This window comes from Emys orbicularis, chromosome 16 (genome assembly GCF_028017835.1).
Source record: "Emys orbicularis isolate rEmyOrb1 chromosome 16, rEmyOrb1.hap1, whole genome shotgun sequence".
Lineage (NCBI taxonomy): Eukaryota > Metazoa > Chordata > Testudines > Emydidae > Emys > Emys orbicularis.
Window position 1 is genome coordinate 33,408,239 of NC_088698.1, and position 20,707 is coordinate 33,428,945.

The following is a 20,707-nucleotide window of genomic DNA, read 5'->3' on the forward strand; positions in this document are numbered from 1 at the left end:
GACTACTTGCATTAGTAAAGTGAGCAGAATTCGACTCTTAAGTAAACCTGGACTTAGTGGTTTATGTAAACCAGGAACAGTTGTGTCATTAAAACTATACTGTTTTTCTGAAGTTTCAGATTGCATCTGGATTATTAATTTATACTGCAGGCATTTATTCCAGCTAATCGTACTTCAGGAAAGGAATCCAGTTAGCTACTTATTAGAAAATAGTACAAAAATGTATTGGTATGCAGTAAACCAAGTAATCTTCTCAGTCAACAAAGAGTCAGTCCAAGGTTTCCTTGGAGACATCTGAACTGAGGTTCCCCTTGTGAAAACACTCTTCTGGGTAAAGGTGGTATTAGGATGGTAATTCCCAATCTGTTTGCCTTGACTTCCCCCATACTAGAAGGAAGCCCATGCAATGGCTCCTCAGCAAAGCAGCTTTAGATTTATTGGAAAAGCAACTATCTACACTGCTTTGCTTAGCACAACACCGTAATAATTTATGTGGGGAGACATTCTTCTAGTTAAAAACCCATCATATGTATTTTAATATCAAAGCTTTAATTTGCAGTCAGCATTTCTGCTCCTTTGGCTGGCAGTGGCATTTTATCTGAGAGGAGACATTCTTTCTGACATGGGCATTTGGGGGTAGGTAGAGAAGTTCCATTTCTGTTAACTCACTTTTCTATGCTGCTCTTCTTGCCCAAGATTCTGAAAGAGCTTTAATGTTTAATATTTAAACAAATGTTTAAGAAGTACACACTAAAATTATTCTGAAGTTTGAACCAGCATTGAAGTAGGCTGGAAACTGTTGTATAACTTGACATCTGAAACCTTGATTTCTGTACTGGGCAAATGTGTGCAGCTTTCTTCTGCTCTTGTATCTAATTTTTTATGTGAGGTTGGTGAAAGCCTCTTATATGTAGTATGTAAAACATCTCATGTGAATGTCATTAACCTACTAAACAGACTTAAATTCTACAGCATCTGAGAGGCTGCATTGTTAGTGTGTGTAAAATAAAACAATGGGATGCTGGAGGGAAGACGACATTGTCCACTTTGTGAGGTTAGAAGGTGTTGCAGTGCTTCCAAACAGATATCTGTTCTAAGCTTGTATGACTTTGGAAAAGGTTCAAAGTTCAGTTTGCGCTTATCTGATGGCTCTGGTCCTAAATTAACTGAATTAGAAGAAGGAAACATTCATACGTTTAATGGAACCATCTTGTCAATACTTAAAATTATGGTACAGAGAAACATGGAGGACATTAGAAAGCTGATAAGTGTGAAATCCAAGTAGGGCTCTTTTTTTTTTCTCTTAAAAATGTTACTTGATTTTTAAAAACTTGTTTTTTCATCAGAATTTCTAAAGGAAAAATGTGTAGATACTGTGTCTATTTCTGGTTTTAACTCCTTTGCATATCACATGTGTGCCAAAGGTGGCTATTCAGCTGTATGTTTCCTCCTTAAATTCTTTGCTGATGCAGTTTCCACTGAGCCCTAATACTACTCTACCACTTGAACTGAGATTTCTCAGTGGATTATTGGCAATGTGTTCATTGGCGTAAGCCAGGGGATGACTTTATATCTAAAGCAGTTCAGCTTTAATGAGCAAACATCTAATTTGGTTTTCAGAGGTCTTTTCTGTTTTATATTAAGGGGAAACAGTTCAAAGCTCTTCTTGTATTGATGAGGGAAAGGGAACACTGCTTCCCATCCAGAAACTAAATGGAATGCTAATTGAACTGAAATTTGCTTCAAGAAAACATTTAAGGTGTGGGCGGCTGCAGTCTTTACAGTTCAGTCTATTGTTAGCTTTCTTAAAAGTTTTTTTTGTTAGTTCTGCATGTTAAGTGAGATGGCACAAATGGTGCAGTACTGGGAAATCCTTGCTGGCTGTTTTATTTTGAAATATGAAAGATCTCATTCTGGTCTGTCTTCTGTTGGGACCAAATCACCATTTGTATGTCATAGTTTTCAATAAAAATTTTAATGTTTTTAGATTGCTATACAACGTTCTTGCTGTAAAACACACTGGAAATTAAGATGAAAGCTAGACAGGTGGAGTTCAGTTGGTTTTGAAAGAGGTGCAGAAATGAGGGTAAAGTACCCTTCGTGCCTCTGTAGCTCATTGTGCAGCCTAAATAGGAGTTCCACTTGAGACGCTGAAATCCTCCCTTCTGCCCCTTTGCTGTGTTCAAGGTATAGTGAAAAAGAGTTGGAAATAGGATTAATAACACAAGTTTCATAGTTAATCTATAATAACTTCTCACTGGGGATGTGAGAGGAAATAATACTTTACCCTTTTCTAGCACTGTCCATCTAAAGGCCTTCATCACTTCAGCAAACATTAAGGCAGGCATCCCCGTGAGCATGGTCAATATTATTTCCATTTTACAGATGAGGAAACATGAAGTATAGTGATTAAGTGATTTGCCCATGTTTTGCACTGACTAGAACCATCTACATTAAAAAATATTAATGTTCCTCCAAACTAGGTCAAACATGTGGATCACTTGCCATATACTTTGTGTCCATGCACAAGTGCTTCTAATGTCTGGCAGCCATTCCCAGTATCAGAACAATTGCACCAGATCCAGGTAATTTTTAAGACCTTCCCCACAGACTGGATCAGTTCAGACTGCTTCCATGTTAATGTAGACTGATGGTGCAGGCATTGTAGAGTTGCACCAGCTCTGTTGTTGCTCCCACCATAATCCTACAAGGTTTCTGCCTGCCATTTTGACAAGTCCTAGTGTCGGCTCTGTTTCCTGTCTGCCCTTTCATTTTCACCCATCTTGTTTCTGTGGGCTGGTCTACACTGGGGGTGGGGGGGATCGGTCTAAGATATGCTATTCGCGTAGTTGAAGTGAAAGTACCTTAGTTCGACTTACCTGGCCGTCCTCACGGTGGCAAGTTGACTGCCGCGGCTCCCCCGTCGACTCCGCTTACTCCTGCCGAGGTGGAGTACGGGTGTCGATTTGGGGATCGATTTATCGCGTCTAGACGAGACGCGATAAATCAATCCCCGATAGATCGATTACTACCCGCCGATCCGGCGGGTAGTGTAGACGTGGCCTGTGAAAGCCTGGGAGCAGCCATCTTTGCCTGGTATCCTTCTCTTGGGCAGGGCTTGCAGCAGCCAAGATGGTTCTTTTGGTTTCAGTAGTAGCCAGTCCCAGTCTTGATTTGCAATACTTTAATTTGAAATAGTAGTGCTATCCCTCTTAAACTTCATAAGCGTGCACAGGTGGCTAGGTATGACCATGACAAAATTAAAATATAGTGCACTCTTTATTACATTTAAATATTGTATTAAAAAAGCAGTACTACAAAGGATGAGATACTGGCTATTCAGCATCATGCGTAGCCCGCAAGCCTCCCTTTGCTGAGTTGACAGTTCCAGTGTTCTAATGGAGCATAGCTGTCATAAGAGGTCATGGGTATGGAGGGAGAGGCGATCTCTCATGTACCTGGAGCCAGTCCCATGGAGAGGGCAGATTGCATTTCCTGAACTGGACTCTGTGGTCAGTAGGGAGCCAGTACAAAGAGCTGAGCACTGAGGTGATGTGCTACTAAGTATATGGGCAACTCATTTGTATCAGATGGAGCTTGTAGGCATGTGGCTTTATTCCTAGATGGGAATTGCACTAATAAAGCCTGGAAGTGTCACATGTGGTTTGCTGTGTGGCTAGATTTTTGCCCAGTAGGACGGGGTGTAGTCTTCTGGTCAGAGGCAGTTGGCAGTGGACTTCCTGCTATGTGGTCTTGCAGTAGCACTGAGGAGTCCAAAAGTCCTCCAAGGCTGCAGACTGACCTAACAGTCAAAGTAGTTGTTGCAATGGAGGATGTTACAGAGAAGGTATATTCTTCAGTTTCCTTCTTCCCACCAATGCTGCCTGGGTTCAGCTTTATCCAGCTGCTTTCATCCAGGTGCAGATGTTAGGCACTCAGAATGCTGGGTGATGGTGCCATTTACATTTGATGTAAATGAAAACCAACTCCAGATCTCCTTTATGTATGGCTGGCTTATCCATGTCGCTTCACCAGCTCCCCTAATGGCTGAGGACAAGAGAAGAAATACTAGCATAGAAGTTAACGTTAGTGAATCCCCAGGAGGATGTCATCCAATATCCAATGCTTTGGAAGAACCCAACACACTTTTCATGAATAAGGCCCCAGTAGGTGGCAGTAGCCTCCAGTTCAACCTTGTCTTTTAGATTCCAGGGCAACTCTAATAGAACCCATGACCGTTGAAAAATTATTGCATAATACGTTTGTGGTAGCAAAACCGAGCAGTGCAAGGGCATTGAGAGTGCTTCTCCCTATGAACTTTTAGCCTGCTGTGCTAAATAAAATGAGGCCTTTCTTTTGAAAGCTCACAGCCCAAGGGCGAAACCTAATGGAAATGTTCCTTTAGAGGGAGGGACTATCCTGTTGGTCCCACAGATCTATTTCTAAAATGTTCACTACTTTGTCAGTAAGAAACTAACATGAAATGGCCGTTTTGTTTGAGAGACAAGCAAAGCACTACCACTTGAACACACACTACTGGAAGCTGGATACTGGATAGAGCTGTTGCTAGCACATTTATTGGTTGGTAAATAATGCCTTCAGGAGAGTTATTCAGCAGTTGAGATCCCGAGGTAACCTGCTATGAAGGTAAAATATAAAGGTGTAAACATAAATTTCTGATTAGATGATGTGCTCCATTGGGTCTTGTATGACCTCTGTAAACTCCATTCAATGCCATGTTTGTACGCGCTTCTCTACAGGGGCATAGTAAAGATCTAACATCAGTCTCTTCCCTTGTTAATACAGGATTGTTTCCTATAGCACATTACTATTTGCATTAACATAAGGTCTAGAAGCCTTAGTCATGGACCAGAACCCTACTGTGCTAGGCTGTCCCTGCCCCAAAAAGTTTACATTCTAAGCAAAAGACAAGAGACAGCAGATGGACACAGACAGATGGGATCATACAAGGAAATGTGAGACAATATTGGTCAGCATGATAGGCAGTGGTGTCTGCACACCAGCAGCCGAACTCTTGTCAAATTCTGTACAACATTCCTGAAGCTTTCTCTAATTCAAGATTAAATTTGCCAGTGTCAGGGTTTCAACTGCTTCCCTTGCAAAACTGTTTCCTAAAGCAGTGGGCGTTATTGTTAAGGAACTCATTCCTGATGTCCAGCCCAAATGTTCACTTCCTTCCTTTGACCTTATTTAGTAGCCCAAATATAAAATTGCTGTATTTTCTTGTGATTAAATGGGCTGTTATAACAGGAGGGCTGTTACAGTTGAAACCAGTCCACTTTCTCTTATAATTTCCTATCTCTAGCACTATATAGTATATTTAATATTATGATACAATGCAGAGCCCTCAGTCAGAATCAGGGCCCCGTTGCACTATGTGTGATACAGAGATAGATATGGTCTCAGCACTAAAGAGCTGATATACATAGATTTCACAGAGCTGTTGTTTCTACAGCACTTTGAACAATAGTTTAACTGATTTAAAGCAGCTTAAAGTTGCAGGACTGCTCTTTAATTAAAAAGATCACTGTGCATTTGTTAGCCAGTGGTTCAGGATAGTTGTAGTGACACAAGGGCCTTGCATGGGAGAAAGAAAATGGAGAAAATTGGCAGGATCCTTGTCTGGAGGAAGAAACCAACTTGAAATAGGTTGTAGAATAATAAATATTTCTGTTGGGTTTTGTCTGTAAGAATCCATTGAAATACTGGATTTTGCAGCTGTGCTCTTGCCTGATGCTGGAGTGCAAACGGGGCTGAAAATTTGCATATGATGTTTTTAGCCTATGATGACCTGACCCATCTCTTGAGACTCAGGTGTGTTCATGCTTCTCTGAACATGCTGTTCACTAAAATTCAAGCCCTGCTCACTGCCATGGATGAGAGAGAGCAAGTGCTTGCTTTTTGTTTTTTGTCTTCGCAAATGTAACCGTTTAATGTAGTGGACAGAGACTGTTTTCTGGGCATGGAAGTTGGACCAATTCTCATCAAGCCAATTCCATTTCTCTGTCCTTCTCTGGAATCCAGTGGCAGAAACAGGCTCCCTGCTTTGTTTGTGTTGTCTTTCTCTTATTGAATCCTTGGATCTGCTGTAAATCTCTGCTTTGCTAATGTAGTGCAGTGTTTCTTGGCTGTGTGGTGTGGGTATGTGATACTGAACAGTAGCATCCTGACATCGCAGGAAGAGGAGAAGGATGTTTGCTGATGACCCAAAGACTGAGGGAGTGGTGAATTAGACAGGGTGATAGCCATTTGGATTGCTTTGTAAGCTGGGCATAAACAATAAGCATTTTAATATGGCTAAATGTATGTATCTAGGAACAAAGCAGGTAGGCTATATTGTCAGGATCAGGGACCCAGCCTGGGAAGCAGCAACTCTCAAAAGACTGTGGGGATCATGGTGAATAATCAGTTGAACATGATCTCACAGTGTGAGGCCGGGCCCACTGATTATAAAATGGTTTAAAAAAGGTCAGCTAGTCCACATCACTGTTCACTCTTGCTAGCACTGGTGAAGTTGTACCAGTACTAGATAAACAGTGGGAGAACTGCTTGAAATTCTCAAAGTAGACAGCCTCCGTGTGCACTGTGAGAAAGTTACTGCATTAACTGAAAGGAGCTGAGTGGAAGCAGGTTTCCCTCTAATTTTTAGCTGCTTTGCAGAGAACCTGGCTTAACCTTCCCTAACATGGCTAATTAGTGTAGATCCAGTCCCTGGAGAAGAAAGAACGTAGCCCTTTAGATGAGTGCATGTTGTTCAGACATGTGTATGCTTAAGATATTGCTTTCTATATGGGCTTTAAGACACCTGTTTCATACCTTCCTGTAACTGGCTCTTGCCATCTCATTACAGTAGCTGCTCCAATTTCATAGGGAAACTCCAGTATTTCCATGTCCCCTACAGCAGCCCTGACATAAACACTTTTAAGAGACTGGAGAGGAGAAGTCTGGGGAAAGTGGGCCTAATAACTTAAAAAATAATACTGTACACTGCTGTAATGTGTCTCATCCCGAAGGCTTCCAGGTAATCAGGGCCGGCTCTAGGCACCAGCTAAACAAGCTGGTACTTGGGGCGGCACATTTTTAGGGGCGGCATGGCGGGTGCCACAGTGCCGCCCCTAAAAATGTGCCCTGGCCGCCCTAGCTCACCTCTGCTGCTGCTGCCGCTCGCGCGCCGCTACTCGTCCTCCCTCCCAGGCTTGAGAGCCTGGGAGGGAGGGAGGGGGAGAAGCGGTGCCCGCGCCGTGGCCACTCGGAGTCTCCCCCTCCCTCCCAGGCTGTCAAACCTGGGAGGGAGGGGGAGATCCCGAGCAGCCGCGGCGCGCGAAACATCCGTTTCGCGCGCCGCTGCTCTCCCTCCCAGGCTTGAGAGCCTGGGGGGAGGAGGCAGGGCTGGGGATTTGGGGAAGAGGCGGAGTTGAGGCGGGCCGGGGGGGGGGTAATTAAAAAACGGGGGGGGGGGGGGGCGGCCAAAATTGTGTTTGCCTTGGGCGGCAAAAATCCTAGAGCCGGCCCTGCAGGTAACATCACAAATGATATGTAATGCAGCTAAGTCTGGGTGCACGAGCTAATCTGAACACAAGGAGAGGGTAAGTAAACATGAGCCAAGGCAGACTGCCCTGGACTCTCCCTTATGAGTGGCTCTGTAGCAGAGGATTGGTAACTACACTAAATTGTGTCTTGGAGTAGGGTGAACAGGTTTCTACAGTTAGGGGCATCAGTTTTCTGAGGGAGGATGAACAGGCTTTCTTTGTGGGAGGCATGTTAGAGACTATGGCAGGTGTTCCGATAGCTAAAGGACTCAGCTTAAAGCTTTTTTCTCATTTTTGGCAGTTCTTTGCTGTGGTGATTAGTTAAAAAATAAATGCCTTACTTTCTAGTAAGGTGTCTAAGACAGTTATGACTTTCCCATTGTGTCCTGTGCTTTTGTCTAGTGTCTCAGCTGGTTACAAACCACTGCAGATGCATAGGAAATGCAACTTCTCAGCTAAATCACGTGAGCGAAACTTAAGTATTTTAGCTCACTCAAGATGCTATTGTAAGTAAAGGGGAATATTGTTTACCACAAAAAGTTCTACCTAAAATGGAGAGCTGTCACTAGGTTAGCAGGAAAATGAGTGAAATGGTGAGAGCTCCAGATAGTAACAGGAACTAACAGCTCTAGTCCTTGCTGGAAATCGTTTGCTGCAACTGTGTAGGGGAGGGGCATTTTCACCCAACTTTTCTATACCTCATGTTATAAGGATGTTCTGGATATAATGAGACTGTCACAATTGTATAATACTTTCCCAGAAGTGAATGCTACCGTCCCTATCAAATGTGCAAACTGCATGTGACTAATCCAGCAACTGAGCAGCAAGCAACATAGTGACACCAGTTACACGGTCTAGTATTTCAGTGCAAACAGCCCTTCAAGGGCCAGGTGTTTTTCACATACACATCTGTGCAGGAAGGGGACCGTGGCCACAAGTGCAATGGGTTGGGCTGCATGGCCTCAGTGAGTTATTCTTGATCTTACTGTACTTTTGTGGACCAGGTACAGAATTCTGGGGACTTCACATGTGCAACTTTCAGATATTGGATACTTCTGCATATAAATAATCTTTTGGCCTCAAGCTTAGGGTCTGTGGGAGTACGTTTTGAAAGGACAGAGTCTGAGGTAGGAAGGGGTATCTGTTGAGAAGATCTGAAGGTCCATTTTGTTGGGGGGAATTCTGCCCCTCTGACATACTCACAAAATTGTTCTGTGGTTTTTTGTTTTTTAAACCCACAGATCTTAAAACTTACCATGACTGTGAAAGCCTGCCCATAGCAACCCTTCTATTTTATTGCTGGGGCCCCCAGGTCCCTCATGTAATGATTGTCTATCTACAGTCACATTTTAAGATCTGATTTTTCTCTCCCCATCCTCTAGTCTGAAGGATTTGAGTGTTTGTGTTATTTTTGACATATGTGAAATAACATTTAAAATAGCTGCAACTGTTAACCCTATGGTGTAACTGATGTTGTATATGCCACATCTACCAGCTTCGGGAACTCCTGCAGCAGTGGGGATAAGGGGATCTGTGACTTCTAATGGCTGTGGAGAGAAGTAGGTGCAAGTTCTCATCTTGATGACTAAAACATCCTTCTCTCTGGCCTTCATAAATGTAACCTTCCCCTGCTCATATCCATTCAGGATGCAGCACAGCTCAGTGTTTTAACTGTTACGCCTCTTTCCATCTCTCCTCTATCATATCAAACATAAGCTACTTGTCTTCACTTTCAAGGCCTATCATTTATCTTTCAGTATCAAGATGTTGACTCCTGTCTCTGATTGGCCCATGATGGCAACCTCTGCCTACTTGTTAAAATTTCAAACAAGCACCTTTTGTGCTTTCTCCCTTGCTGCCCCTCATGGTTGGGAGGAGCTCCCTGTAAACATTTGCAAAACTAAAGCTTTATCCTCCTTTAAGCTCTTCTTTTCAGTGTTTGCTTACAAAAAAAATTGACACGGGTTAGGCTGCAGGATTGCTGAGGCTACTGCCTATCATGCTCATCAATATTGCTGCATTGTTTTTTTGAATTCCCTGGGTCTGTAGTTATCTGTCTTTTTATACAGTAATTCCTCACTTAGTCGTCCTGGTTACCGTTGTTTCGTTGCTGATCAATTGGAGAACATGCTCGTTTAAAGTTGTGCAGTGCTCCCTTATAACGTTGTTTGGCAGCCGCAGAAAGAGCAGCCTGTTGGAGCTAGCTGGTGGGGGCTTGGAACCAGGGTGGACCAGCAGCCCCCCATCAACTCCCTGCTCCCCTAAGTTCTATATGCGGTAGCTGCCCAGCAGGCTATCAATTGAAGGGCAGTTCAGCTGTCCCTCCCCCCACTGCCATGTGCTGCTCCTGCCCTCTGCCTTGGAGCTGCTCCTGGGAGCCTCCTGCTCGCTGTGCAGAGGGGGGCTAATGTCAGGTGTCCCCCTCCCCCCTGCTGCTGCCCCCCCCCCCCCGCTGCCCCCATCTCCATAGAGCGGGGAGGGGAAGGAATACAACAGGGCTCGGGACGGAGAAAGCTTGCTGGCAGCAGCTGCCGACTCAACTTGCTAATCTACTTAAAAAGGTAATGTACTTAGAGTGGGGTCAGCGTACGTAAAGGGGTAATGCACCTCTCTCTCACACAGGGTGTGTGTTTCTGTCTACCATGCTGTCTCCTCTCCCTCCATTTGTGCTGCCTTGTAGAGTATGAGGCTACATTAACAACTATGTGTTAACTCTTGAGGGCTCCGCCGAGTGCTAGTTCATCATTTAGCAGTAAGGCATTCCCTGGGAAATATCCCACTCTCTTGCACCTTCTGACTCCACCACCTCAACCAAGCTTCACAATCATCATTGCTGTGTGCAGTATTAAATTGTTTAAAACTTATACTGTGTGTGTATATAGATAGGTTCGTTTGTTCCCTGGAACCTGACCCCCCCCCCCATAATTGATGTTAATTATTATGGGGAAATTGGATTCACTTAACATTGTTTTGCTTAAAGTCGCATTTTTCAGGAACATAACTACAACGTTAAGCGAGGAGTTACTGTACTTATATTTTTATACTTTGTAAGCTCTTTTTGCTGTGTTGTACAGCACTTAGCTCAGGAGATTCTGGTCTATGAAGAGGGTCTAAATGTTATAGTAACACAAATAATTGACAGAGGATTTGTTTCTTTTGGCCTCATTCTGCCTGCTTTGTGTGGCTGCAAAAACTTCCTAAAGAAGCGATTCAGAATTTCTGCCTTCATATTCTTTCTTCTCTCCATCCTGGCTTTTTCTTCAATCAAACTGTGCTCCTCTCTTCAGCACACTAGCTGCTATCCCACATTGGCTTTCATGAACTGTTCTTCTACCTCTTTTTGTGTGTGTGTGTGTGTGTGTGTGTGTGCGCGCGTGTGGTTTCCCTACTATGTTGGGTGACCCTGGTCTTCTCCGACACCACATCTGCTTGAAAAAATAACAAACTCTACCACCTCTCACTCACAAATTTGACTTGTCTCCCTTTATCCAAGCTTCGAAAGCTTCCTCTCCCTCTAATGAATGTCAAGCCTTTATGGCTGTGGATTATGGGGTTGCCCTCCCACCTATTCATGATCACCATGTAACAGAAGCTACATGAGGGATGATTAGCTCAATTTTCCACTCGTCTCTTAAGAAATATCTTTGTATTAGAATAGGAGTTTATGTATAGTACTGCACCCACACTTATTCCTGCAGAAATAGCTCAGAACAAAAAAAAATTGAACTTTGGTAAATATATGCTCATAAAATTAATAGGCATGGACTCATTCTTTACAGTATTTAACACTGTATTGTCTACAGCTGATGGAGTTTGAAACCGAAGCCCTTGGATGTGGTATGAAGTTCGCTCCCTTAAATAGGAGAAATTAATGTTTTAATGTATTTATTGGAGTGACTTTCTCCTTGCAAGAGGAGGAGAGAGAAATCAGAGAAGACCAAATCTCTCTCAAATACAAGAGGCTCCTAGCAAGAGCACTCTAGTGCAGGGGTTCTCACAATTTTTTTTGGTAGCCTCAGAATACAGCCAGCAGGGCCGGCTCTAGGATTTTTGCCGCCCAAGGCAAAAACAATTTTGGCCGCCCCCCCCCCGTTTTTTAATTACCCCCACCCCCGGCCCGCCTCAACTCCGCCCCTTCCACAAATCCCCAGCCCTGCCTCCTCCTCCCCCCAGGCTCTCAAGCCTGGGAGGGAGAGCAGCGGCGCGCGAAACAGCTGTTTCGCGCACCGCGGCTGCTCGGGATCTCCCCCTCCCTCCCAGGTTTGAGAGCCTGGGAGGGAGGGGGAGACTCCGAGTGGCCACGGCGCGGGCGCCGCTTCTCTCCCTCCCTCCCTCCCTCCCTCCCAGGCTCTCAAGTCTGGGAGGGAGAGGGAGCAGCGGCGCGCGAAACGGCCGCTCGGGATCTCCCCCTCCCTCCCAGGTTTGAGAGCTGGGAGGGAGAGGGAGCAGCGGCGCGCGAAACGGCCGCTCGGGATTTCCCCCTCCCTCCCAGGTTTGAGAGCCTGGGAGGGAGGGGGAGACTCCGACTGGCCACGGTGCGGGCCCCGCTTCTCCCCCTCCCTCCCTCCCAGGCTCTCAAGCCTGGGAGGGAGGGCGAGTAGCGGCGCGCGAGCGGCAGCAGCAGCGGAGGTGAGCTAGGGCAGCCAGGGCACATTTTTAGGGGCGGCATTGTGGCGCCGGCCATGCCGCCCCTAAAAATGTGCCGCCCCAAGCACCAGCTTGTTTAGCTGGTGCCTAGAGCCGGCCCTGACAGCCACCAACTCTTGCTAGTGGCCACTCTGACAGTTTTTCCTAAAATACATAATAAACTTTTAGGAAAAAAAATATACACATACATGCCTAAATAATTGTAATTTATGTAGGGTTTTTATAGACTCAATCATAAAAATAATGTACAGTTATCTCTATTCTTTACTGGACCTAAACCGAATAGAAACACAAATAAGATGCTTTACAGGTTCTTGTCTTTTGTTGTTGTTTCTTTTGCTTTTTTGGTTGCCCTTTTTTTAAGACTTGCCAGCTAGCAAGTCTGCTTCTATGAAAAGTGATATTTGTATGTTTGTTAATATCACTTTTCACAGCAGCAGACTTGCTAGCTAGGTGGGAAGCAGTGAGAAGTGATATTAACAAACATACAAATATCACTTCGTAGCCCAGGAGGCTGTGGGCCCCATTTGAGAAATGCTGCTGTAGTTGATGGATAATTAAGCTAGTGTCAGCAAAAATAACGAGGAGTCCTTGTGGCCCCTTAGAGACTAACAATTTTATTTGGGCATAAGCTTAGTCTCTAAGGGGCCACAAGGACTCCTCATTATTTTTGCTCATACAGACTAATACGGCTACCACTCTGAAATCTAAGCTAGTGTCAGGAAGTTTATTCTTGAAGAGGCTTATCAGGTTGTAAGTCAATGGCTCTCCAGCAGACAAGAGACTCTCAGTGAAGAGCTGTTTCTACACTGCACATCTTCAGTGCTGTAGCTGCATCACTGTAGCACTTCAGTGTAGTCATTCACTACAGCCCCAGGAGGGGTCCTCCTGTCACTGTCTGTAATCCCCCTCCCCAAGGAGGAGGAGCTAGGTCAATAGAATTACTCTATCGACCTAGCACTGTCAATAGTAGGTGTGGTTAGGGTAGCATAGCCAAATCTCTACAGGGTAGACTTTTCCACACTTGAGAGACAGCTATGTCTATAAGTTTTCAGTGTGGAGTATCCCTGAATGAGAAGCATCTCTGCCTCTCAGCTCTTGGCCTTACAACCTCATGGGACCTTCCTTGTCAGCCTCCTCCTAGTGATGGCCAATATGGCCATCTATAACAGCAGGGAGAGGAGGTTGGCTGAGGGGGTTCTCTGTGATTGCGGGGCCTATTTCTGTTCCTCTCTCTGCTTATGTATCTGGGCAGAGTTCCTCTGGGTGGTGTCTGCTGGCTCCCTTGACACCTTTTGAGGACCAGGGGGTGCTATCTGGGATTCTCTGCTCAGTGTTGCCTTCAGGTTCCCTACTATTGATCCTTTGACCCTCACACCTGTCCCTGTTTTTTTTCTGTTGTCCCCTGTAATTAGTTGAGTCCTGGACTCAGTGGATCCTCCCCAGAGGCTGAGGGAGGGTCTGTTAGCTATGGGTAGGTGCACCTCCCAGAACCTGAATAGGAGCTCTTGCACTCATTATGCAAAAATAAGTCACAAGAAAACATTCCTCAGCTGTAATGGCAAGCTGAAGGCAGTGTTTGGTAATGATTTGTTACTTAGGGCTGCTCTACACTGGAAACTTACATCAGCACAGCTGTCTTTCAGTGGCCTGAAAAATCCACACCCTTGGAGCCACATGGCTATGCTGTAGACAGCACTAGTTTGACAGAAGCATTCTTCCATTGACCTAGTTCCTACTTCTTGGGGAGGTGAGCTACCTCCAGCCACATGAGAACCTCTCCCCTTTGCATACACTCCTGCAGCTGTGCCACTATTAGGTGTTAAATGTAGATATAACCTTAGAGGCTTTAGATCAGGTTCAGCTGAACTGCTTCAATCTACAGTAGTTTTTCTAGTATAAAGCAGCTTTGACTATTGCTACCCTTACCTAGTCTACCCTAGAATAGTTTGCATTTGGAATTTACAATGACCTGGTCTCCATTCAAAGGTTAAGTCAGCCCATCTAATGGGCTCAGCATAGTTAAACCAACTTAATCCCTAGGAATTCTTCCATCTACCTACACCAACATGAGAATGCCTCCTGAGGGCAGAAGTAGTGTCTATACTGAAGCACTAACATAAGAATAGCCATACTGGGTCAGACCAAAGGTCCATCTAGCCCTGTATCCTGTCTTCTGACAGTGGCCAATGCCAGGTGCTTCAGCAGGAATGAACAGGCAATTAGTGAGTGATCCAACCCATTACCCATTCCCAGCTTCTGGCAAACAGATGCTATGGCAGGGGTTCTCAAACTGGGGGTTGTGAGCTGTCAGCCTCCACCCCAAACCCCACTTTGCCTCCAGCATTTATAATGTGTTAAATATATAAACAAGTGTTTTTAATTTATAAGGGGGTTACACTCAGAGGCTTGCTATGTGAAAGGGGTCACCAGTACAATAGTTTGAGAACCACTGTGCTATGGATGCTATCCTTGCCCATCCTGGTTAAGAGCTGTTGAACTTATCTTTTTAGAACCCTGTTAATAGTCTTGGCCTTCACAACATCCTCTGGCCAAGAGTTCCACAAGCTGACTGCATTGGGTGAAGAAATACTTCATTTTGTTTGTTTTAAACCTATGTAATTTGGTGATCCCTAGTTCTTGTGTTAGTAGGAGTAAATAGCACTTCCTTATTTACTTTCTCCACACCTGTCATGATTTTATAGACCTCTATCCTATGCCCCCTTAGTTATCTCTTTTCCAAGCTGAAAAGTCCCAGTCTACTTAATCTCTCCTCCAATGGAAGCTGTTCCATACCCCTAATCATTTTTGCCCTTTTCTGTACCTTATCCAATTCCTGTATTTTTTTTGCAATGGGGCAACTACCTCTCCACAAGTGTTTAAGATGTAAGTGTACCATGGATTTATATAAAGGCACTAGGATATGTTGTGTTATCTCTTTTCCAATGATTCCCACTATTAGCAGCTTTTTTGGCTGCCATTGAGTGGGTGTTTTCAGACAATTATCCATAATGACTCCAAGATCTCTTTGAGGAGTTACAGCTCATTTAGACCCCTTCATTTTATATGTACGGTTGTAGTGTTTCAAGCCCTTTAAAGTCTCTGCTCTCAACAGCAGAGTGGGTACTCTAAATCACATGGAGCATGCTTCTGCCATTGGAAGGCTTTGATAGCTGATCAGACCAAAGATGGTCCTGTAACCAGTTTTGTTCCACAGCTGTACTGAGCTGTTGCAAAGACAAGCACCAAAACAAGCCCTTTTATATGTCTGTACAATAAGGGAACCATTACAACACCCATCCTTTTACCATGTAAGCAGTATGAGATTGACGCAGAAGCAGAGACCTTCTCCCATCCAGCTGTTATCTTTAAAATAGAAGTATAGAGAGTATTTGCATTGCACTTTAATTGCACAGGTAGTTTTAAATATTAAATGGAGAAAGCAATTCACTGAAACTAAATAGCAATAGAAAACTTTCATAAGCATTTACATAGTAAGTTATGTAAAATTTACAAGAGATTTTTAATCTTATGTTGAGCCAACTGTCTGTACATAGAGGAAAGCATAGCCCCACTGCCTAAGCAGGCTATTGCTGTGACAAGGACTTAAACTCCTCCCCCCCTTTACTGCCCCTGAAATAAATTTCTCCTAGGTATGGAGGGTTTGCCCAAATTGGGCAAGGTACAGTGTAGGTACAAGAGCACCTGTTTCTTTCTGAGGGTAACATTACTTTTAGTTTCTGATAAGGGCCATTAGCCATTTCGTTTTCAAGAGAAAGTACTGGTACAAAGGGCACCATTATACCCAGTTCTATTGAGTCAGATGGGCACAAAGTAGCAATACTTGGTTTGGTGAAAACACTTTAAAAAGCAATGTTCTTTAAGAAAATACCCATCTACTTTACTTCTGGCTTAAGAAAAAGGGGAGATGGTTCCTGCTACCCTGCATAGATAGTAAAGTGTTACTCCACAGAAGAGATGCAACACTAATGAATAAATCAGACACTGATCAACTGGGGAAAAAGTTCATTGGCAAAAGTATCTTCCCAAGAATGGACTGTGCTCAGTGGAGAGGGCAGATCACTGAAGGGAGAAGGGGATCCTTCATATCCAGAGTCACTACATGCATCCAACAAACAGCAAGAAGTCTCAAGGCTGTGATCAGAAGAGAGCAGGTTTGAGATACCCAGCTCAGGCAAAAAGTTGTCTATAGGTTCGTCTTTCACTGAGACTGGGGACTCAGGGAGGTCCTTGTCTTCTGAGGGAGAGAGAGATGCTTCCTCTATTTTCATTAGCATATCAGCTTGGCTGCCCATTTTAGCAGGGATCTCAAAGATTAGGGGCTTGGTGTACACGTGGTCAAACCGGATCAGTTCATTAATGGCTTCCAACTTGGCTGATGAGGACCCCACAGAGGGAGTGGGGGAGGCTGGTAAGGAATCTGATTCTTTTCCACAGATTTCTTCCTCAAGCTCTTCCAAGCACGATGACTCTGAATTACCATACCGGAGGAACATGTCTGGGTCCAGGCTGTCCAGAATGCCCAATAGCAGATCAGACTGCAGAATACAAAACCCACCATTTTAAAAGGAACATGCAAACTACTGTACACAAACCAACCCCTCCTGACCCCCAGTAGGCTAAGCTCAATATGACCTGAAGACCTGATAGGTACTGAAAGGCAGCACAAATGGGAATGGCACATGTACTCTGATATGCTCATTTACTTAACCCAGAGCTTTCTAGTCCATTAACCCTTCTAGGAGCTTGACTGGCACCATTAGACTGTTCTCTGCATTACTCATTTGCATTACAGTACCCCTAGTGGGGCCCCACTCAAGATCAAGTACCCTGCACAGTGGTGTGTACTGTTCAAACAAAAACTTTCCTTGCCTACAATCTCTGTAGAGCCAGCAAACAAAGGCAAAATCTGGAAATAAAGAGTCAGCACCAGGTCCTAGTCTGAGCAGTAGTTTCCATGACCACAAGGTTATCAGTATCAACTAGTTTGTTCCTTGGCTTTTTAGCTTTCACATGTCCTTTTATCTCTGACTCTTTGGGATCAAGACAGCAGTTGAACAGTAACCAGTAGACTTCACAATATTAGGCTACTTAAAACCTGTCCAAAGCTACAGTAGAAATACAGCACGTGCTTTGAAGGACTGTATGTTTTCAGGGTTTTTACATGCACACAAACTGAAAATGAGCTAACAGGTGATGCAGCTGCAAACAAGGCTAATATTCTGGGGTGTATTAACAGGAGTATCATATGTAAGACATGAAGAAAATGTCCTGCTCTCTTAAGCACAGGTGAGACCTTGGCTGGAGTACTGAGTCCAGTTCTGGGTGCCACACGTTAGGCGAGATGTGGACAAACTGGAGAATGTCCAGAGGAGAGCAACAGAAGTGATAAAACCTCACCTATGAGGAAAGGTTAAGAAACTGGTCATGTTTAGTCTTTAGAAAAGACTGAGTAGAGAGGGGATAAGTCTTCAATTATGTTAAGGGTTCTTATAGAGGACAAGATAGTTGTTCTCCATGTCCACTGAATGTAGGACAAATAGTAATGACTCAATCTGCAGCCCGGGAGATTATACTATGTCTACACTACGGACTTTACAGCAGCACCACTGCAAGGTCTCCTGTGTAGCTGCTCTATGCCAGTGGAAAAGAGCTCTCCCGCTGGCATAATGAAGCCACCCCCAATGAGCTGCAATAGCTATGTCAGTGGGAGAGGGTTTCTTGCTGACAGAGTGCTGTCCACTCCAGCACTTTTGTCCGTGTAACCTCGGTCAGTCAGGGGTGTGTTTTTTCATACTCCTGACTGCCAAAATAGCTAACCTAAGGCTTTGTCTACACTAGCAATCTAACTATAAAGATAGGTCACTTCCAAGGAAGGCGACAAAAACCTCCAATAACAGGGATTCTAAGAACAGATTAAACAAGCCTGTCAGGGATGTTCTAGGTATCCTTAAGTCCTGCCTCAGGGCAGCGGACTAGACGATCTTTCAAGGTCCCTTCCAGACCTATATTTCTAGGAGTCTATGCTTCATGTTGCAAAAGTTGAATGATAATGGTTATGGGAACAATACCTAATGTACGCTATTTAACTGCCTTCAAAATAATTAACTTAACTTCCGCTTAATTTACAGTCCTCTTTTTGTCCTATGACCGCAGGAGTGTTAATAAGCCACTTCATGTTGAATGGTCTCTTAGAATACCCAATATGCAATGTTGGTCCCAGAATATTAGAGAGACAAGGTGGGGGAGGCAATATCTTTTAGTGGACCAACTTCTGTTGGTGAGAGACAAGCTTTCAAGTTTACACAGGTCTCTCCCACCAACAGAAGTTGGTCCACTAAAAGATATTACCTCCCCTACCTGTCTTTGACTTACTGGAAACAGCTTGTATGTCAGTAGTTCTTGCCCAAGATTCACAAGCACAAATGCCAGCCTATCAAGAGCTGCCTCAACACATTCACATCTGAACTACGTTTTTGGTGTGTTACAGCTCAAATTCTACTGCCCCTAATACCACAGCTGGGCTGTAATTCTTTCAAAAAACTCATGATTTGTAAACAGGGAATGACTGCTCACCTCAGAGTCTGAAGAGTCAATGCCATCAGAATCCATGTGGAGATTGTCAGGAGGGGTGACTGCTGGGCCTGCACCTGCTGCAGAGGAACACATAGTCTGAGTGCTGCGGACTCAGCGGACCCGGTCACCATCCTGATTTCATCCACCTGTGATTCCATCACCACCTGTAGCAAAAGAGAAAACTAATGATCAGATATTATTTTGACTCCCAAACCACCTGCTGAAGTTCTTGCCATTATTGCAAGGATATGATACTGAGTGCCATGCAACCATCCTTTGGTAGTCGGTTGTGTGAATATCAACCTCACTTGGCTAGTACCAAAAACGAGGAACAGCGCTGCAGAGATTGGGAAGTGAGATGACTGTTGTAGACACGTGTTCAAAATACACCACTGTGGTTGAGCTTTAACTTCCGTCTGAGACATCCGTTAACAGTACACTGGATCCACAACCACCTTCTGAAGGAGGCTGACCTTACCAGTCCATTATTTTCCCTTTGTGCCACGTACTGGATATTCACCACCAGCTCTTGTGGCCACATTTAATGCTACTCTGCATTCAGGTCACACGGAGACCAACATAAGATGTAGATTTGAGAGGGTCCTGAATTAACTCTTTGAATGCTGCTGGGTTTTCTTCCAAGCTGCCAGCCAGCAGCCACTTAAAGCTCAGTGGAGATGAGAGAGGCCACCCCACATGTAGCAGTTAATATTAACGATTTTAGAAGGATATTAAGCTTCAGGATGTATTAAGTCAATCTATTACATCTTGATGAGACCCAGTATAAGGGCAGATCATCCCACCTTACCTACTGGGGGTTTCTTACACCTTCCACTAAAGTATCTGGTGCTGGCCCCTCAGCAACAGGAGACTGGACTGCCGGTCTCAGACACTAAGGCATCAAGGAGCTGCCAGTAGAATCATCTGTCCCATTCCCCCACAGGAAACAGGTACACACTCACCTTAGGCTCCCTCTCCTCCTCCTCCGTCTCCAGCGCATCTAGCCCCAGCCGACAGCGCAGCTCCTGGTTCTGCACTGCGAGGCCATGGGTCTTCTCCCGCAGGAGCTGGTTTTCTAGCAGCAGATTCTGGTTCTGAAAGAAGCCCACAGCCGACCTCAGCGGAGCAGACCCCAGTAACCAGCGCCGCTACCCCCCTGCTCACCATGCGCTTTATATCCGTGCGGCGCCGAACTCCCTCCCCAAGGGCTCGGCCCAGGCAGCGGCTCCAGCCTTACCTCCTGCTCCAGCTCCAACACCTGCTGCTCCAGCTCGCTCATCCGCGCCTTCTTCCTGTCCCGGGCGCTCTGCGCCGCCACGCGGTTCTTCAGCTTCCTACGGGGAGACAGCGCAGGTCTGAGCCCGAGCCCGAGCCCCGGCGGAAACGTCCCCCCGCTCCCCCCCACGGCGCCCCGCTCACCTGCGCAGCGCCTTCTCCTCCGGACTCAGGTGGGTGAGTCGCTGCCGCTTGCGGGCAGGCTGCTGGGGCTCCGGGCTGGGGGAGCGCGGGCCCCCGGCCGGGAGCACCACGGAGAGGGGCCGGCTGGCTGCGGCGCCCAGGGGCTCGGCTGCTTGGCCGGGGATGAGGAGCAGCCGCGGGGCCGCGGAACCGTGCAGCGCCACCATGGCAGACGCGGGGCTGCTTCGCTGCTGCTGAGACCCCTGGCGCTGCCAACGTTCCACCGACCGAACGCTGGGCTCCGCCGCGTTCCACTCGTGTTCTGCCACCGTGGCTTAGCCCCATTGGCCAGTGCCGTCTGACGACAAGCACTGAGTAGCGTGCGATTGGCCCGTGACAAGGGGCAAAGTGCAAATAAATTGCGTCAGAGCGGTTGGGGGGAGGGGAGCGCTAGCGGGAGGCGGGGCCGTGCCCGCGCGGACTGCGAGAGTCGGAGCCGGGCCCGTGTTGCTGCC

The 20,707-nt window shown here is 45.5% G+C and overlaps 1 protein-coding gene across 1 annotated transcript; it reads right to left on the reverse strand.

The window, feature by feature from the left end:
* Positions 1-16,477: 16,477 nt before the first annotated feature.
* On the reverse strand, positions 16,478-20,451 carry XBP1 (X-box binding protein 1). Its single transcript, XM_065417653.1, has 5 exons — positions 20,214-20,451; positions 20,032-20,128; positions 19,757-19,888; positions 18,795-18,958; positions 16,478-16,756 (listed from the first exon to the last, which is right to left on the reverse strand). Exons 1-5 carry the CDS (start codon positions 20,417-20,419, stop codon positions 16,567-16,569), a joined length of 789 nt encoding a protein of 262 aa, XP_065273725.1. The 5' UTR covers positions 20,420-20,451; the 3' UTR covers positions 16,478-16,566.
* Between the last annotated feature and the right edge of the window lie 256 nt (positions 20,452-20,707).

What these genes read in the sequence shown, in the direction of transcription:
- XBP1 (XM_065417653.1), bottom strand. Translation starts at nt 20,419, where the DNA reads ATGGTGGCGCTGCACGGTTCCGCGGCCCCGCGGCTGCTCCTCATCCCC. An exon ending in AGGAGGAGAGGGAGCCTAAG is followed by an intron (nt 18,959 to 19,756) that starts GTGAGTGTGTAC and finishes CTTTTGCTACAG; the next exon opens with GTGGTGATGGAATCACAGGT. An exon ending in TTGACTCTTCAGACTCTGAG is followed by an intron (nt 16,757 to 18,794) that starts GTGAGCAGTCAT and finishes TGTATTCTGCAG; the next exon opens with TCTGATCTGCTATTGGGCAT.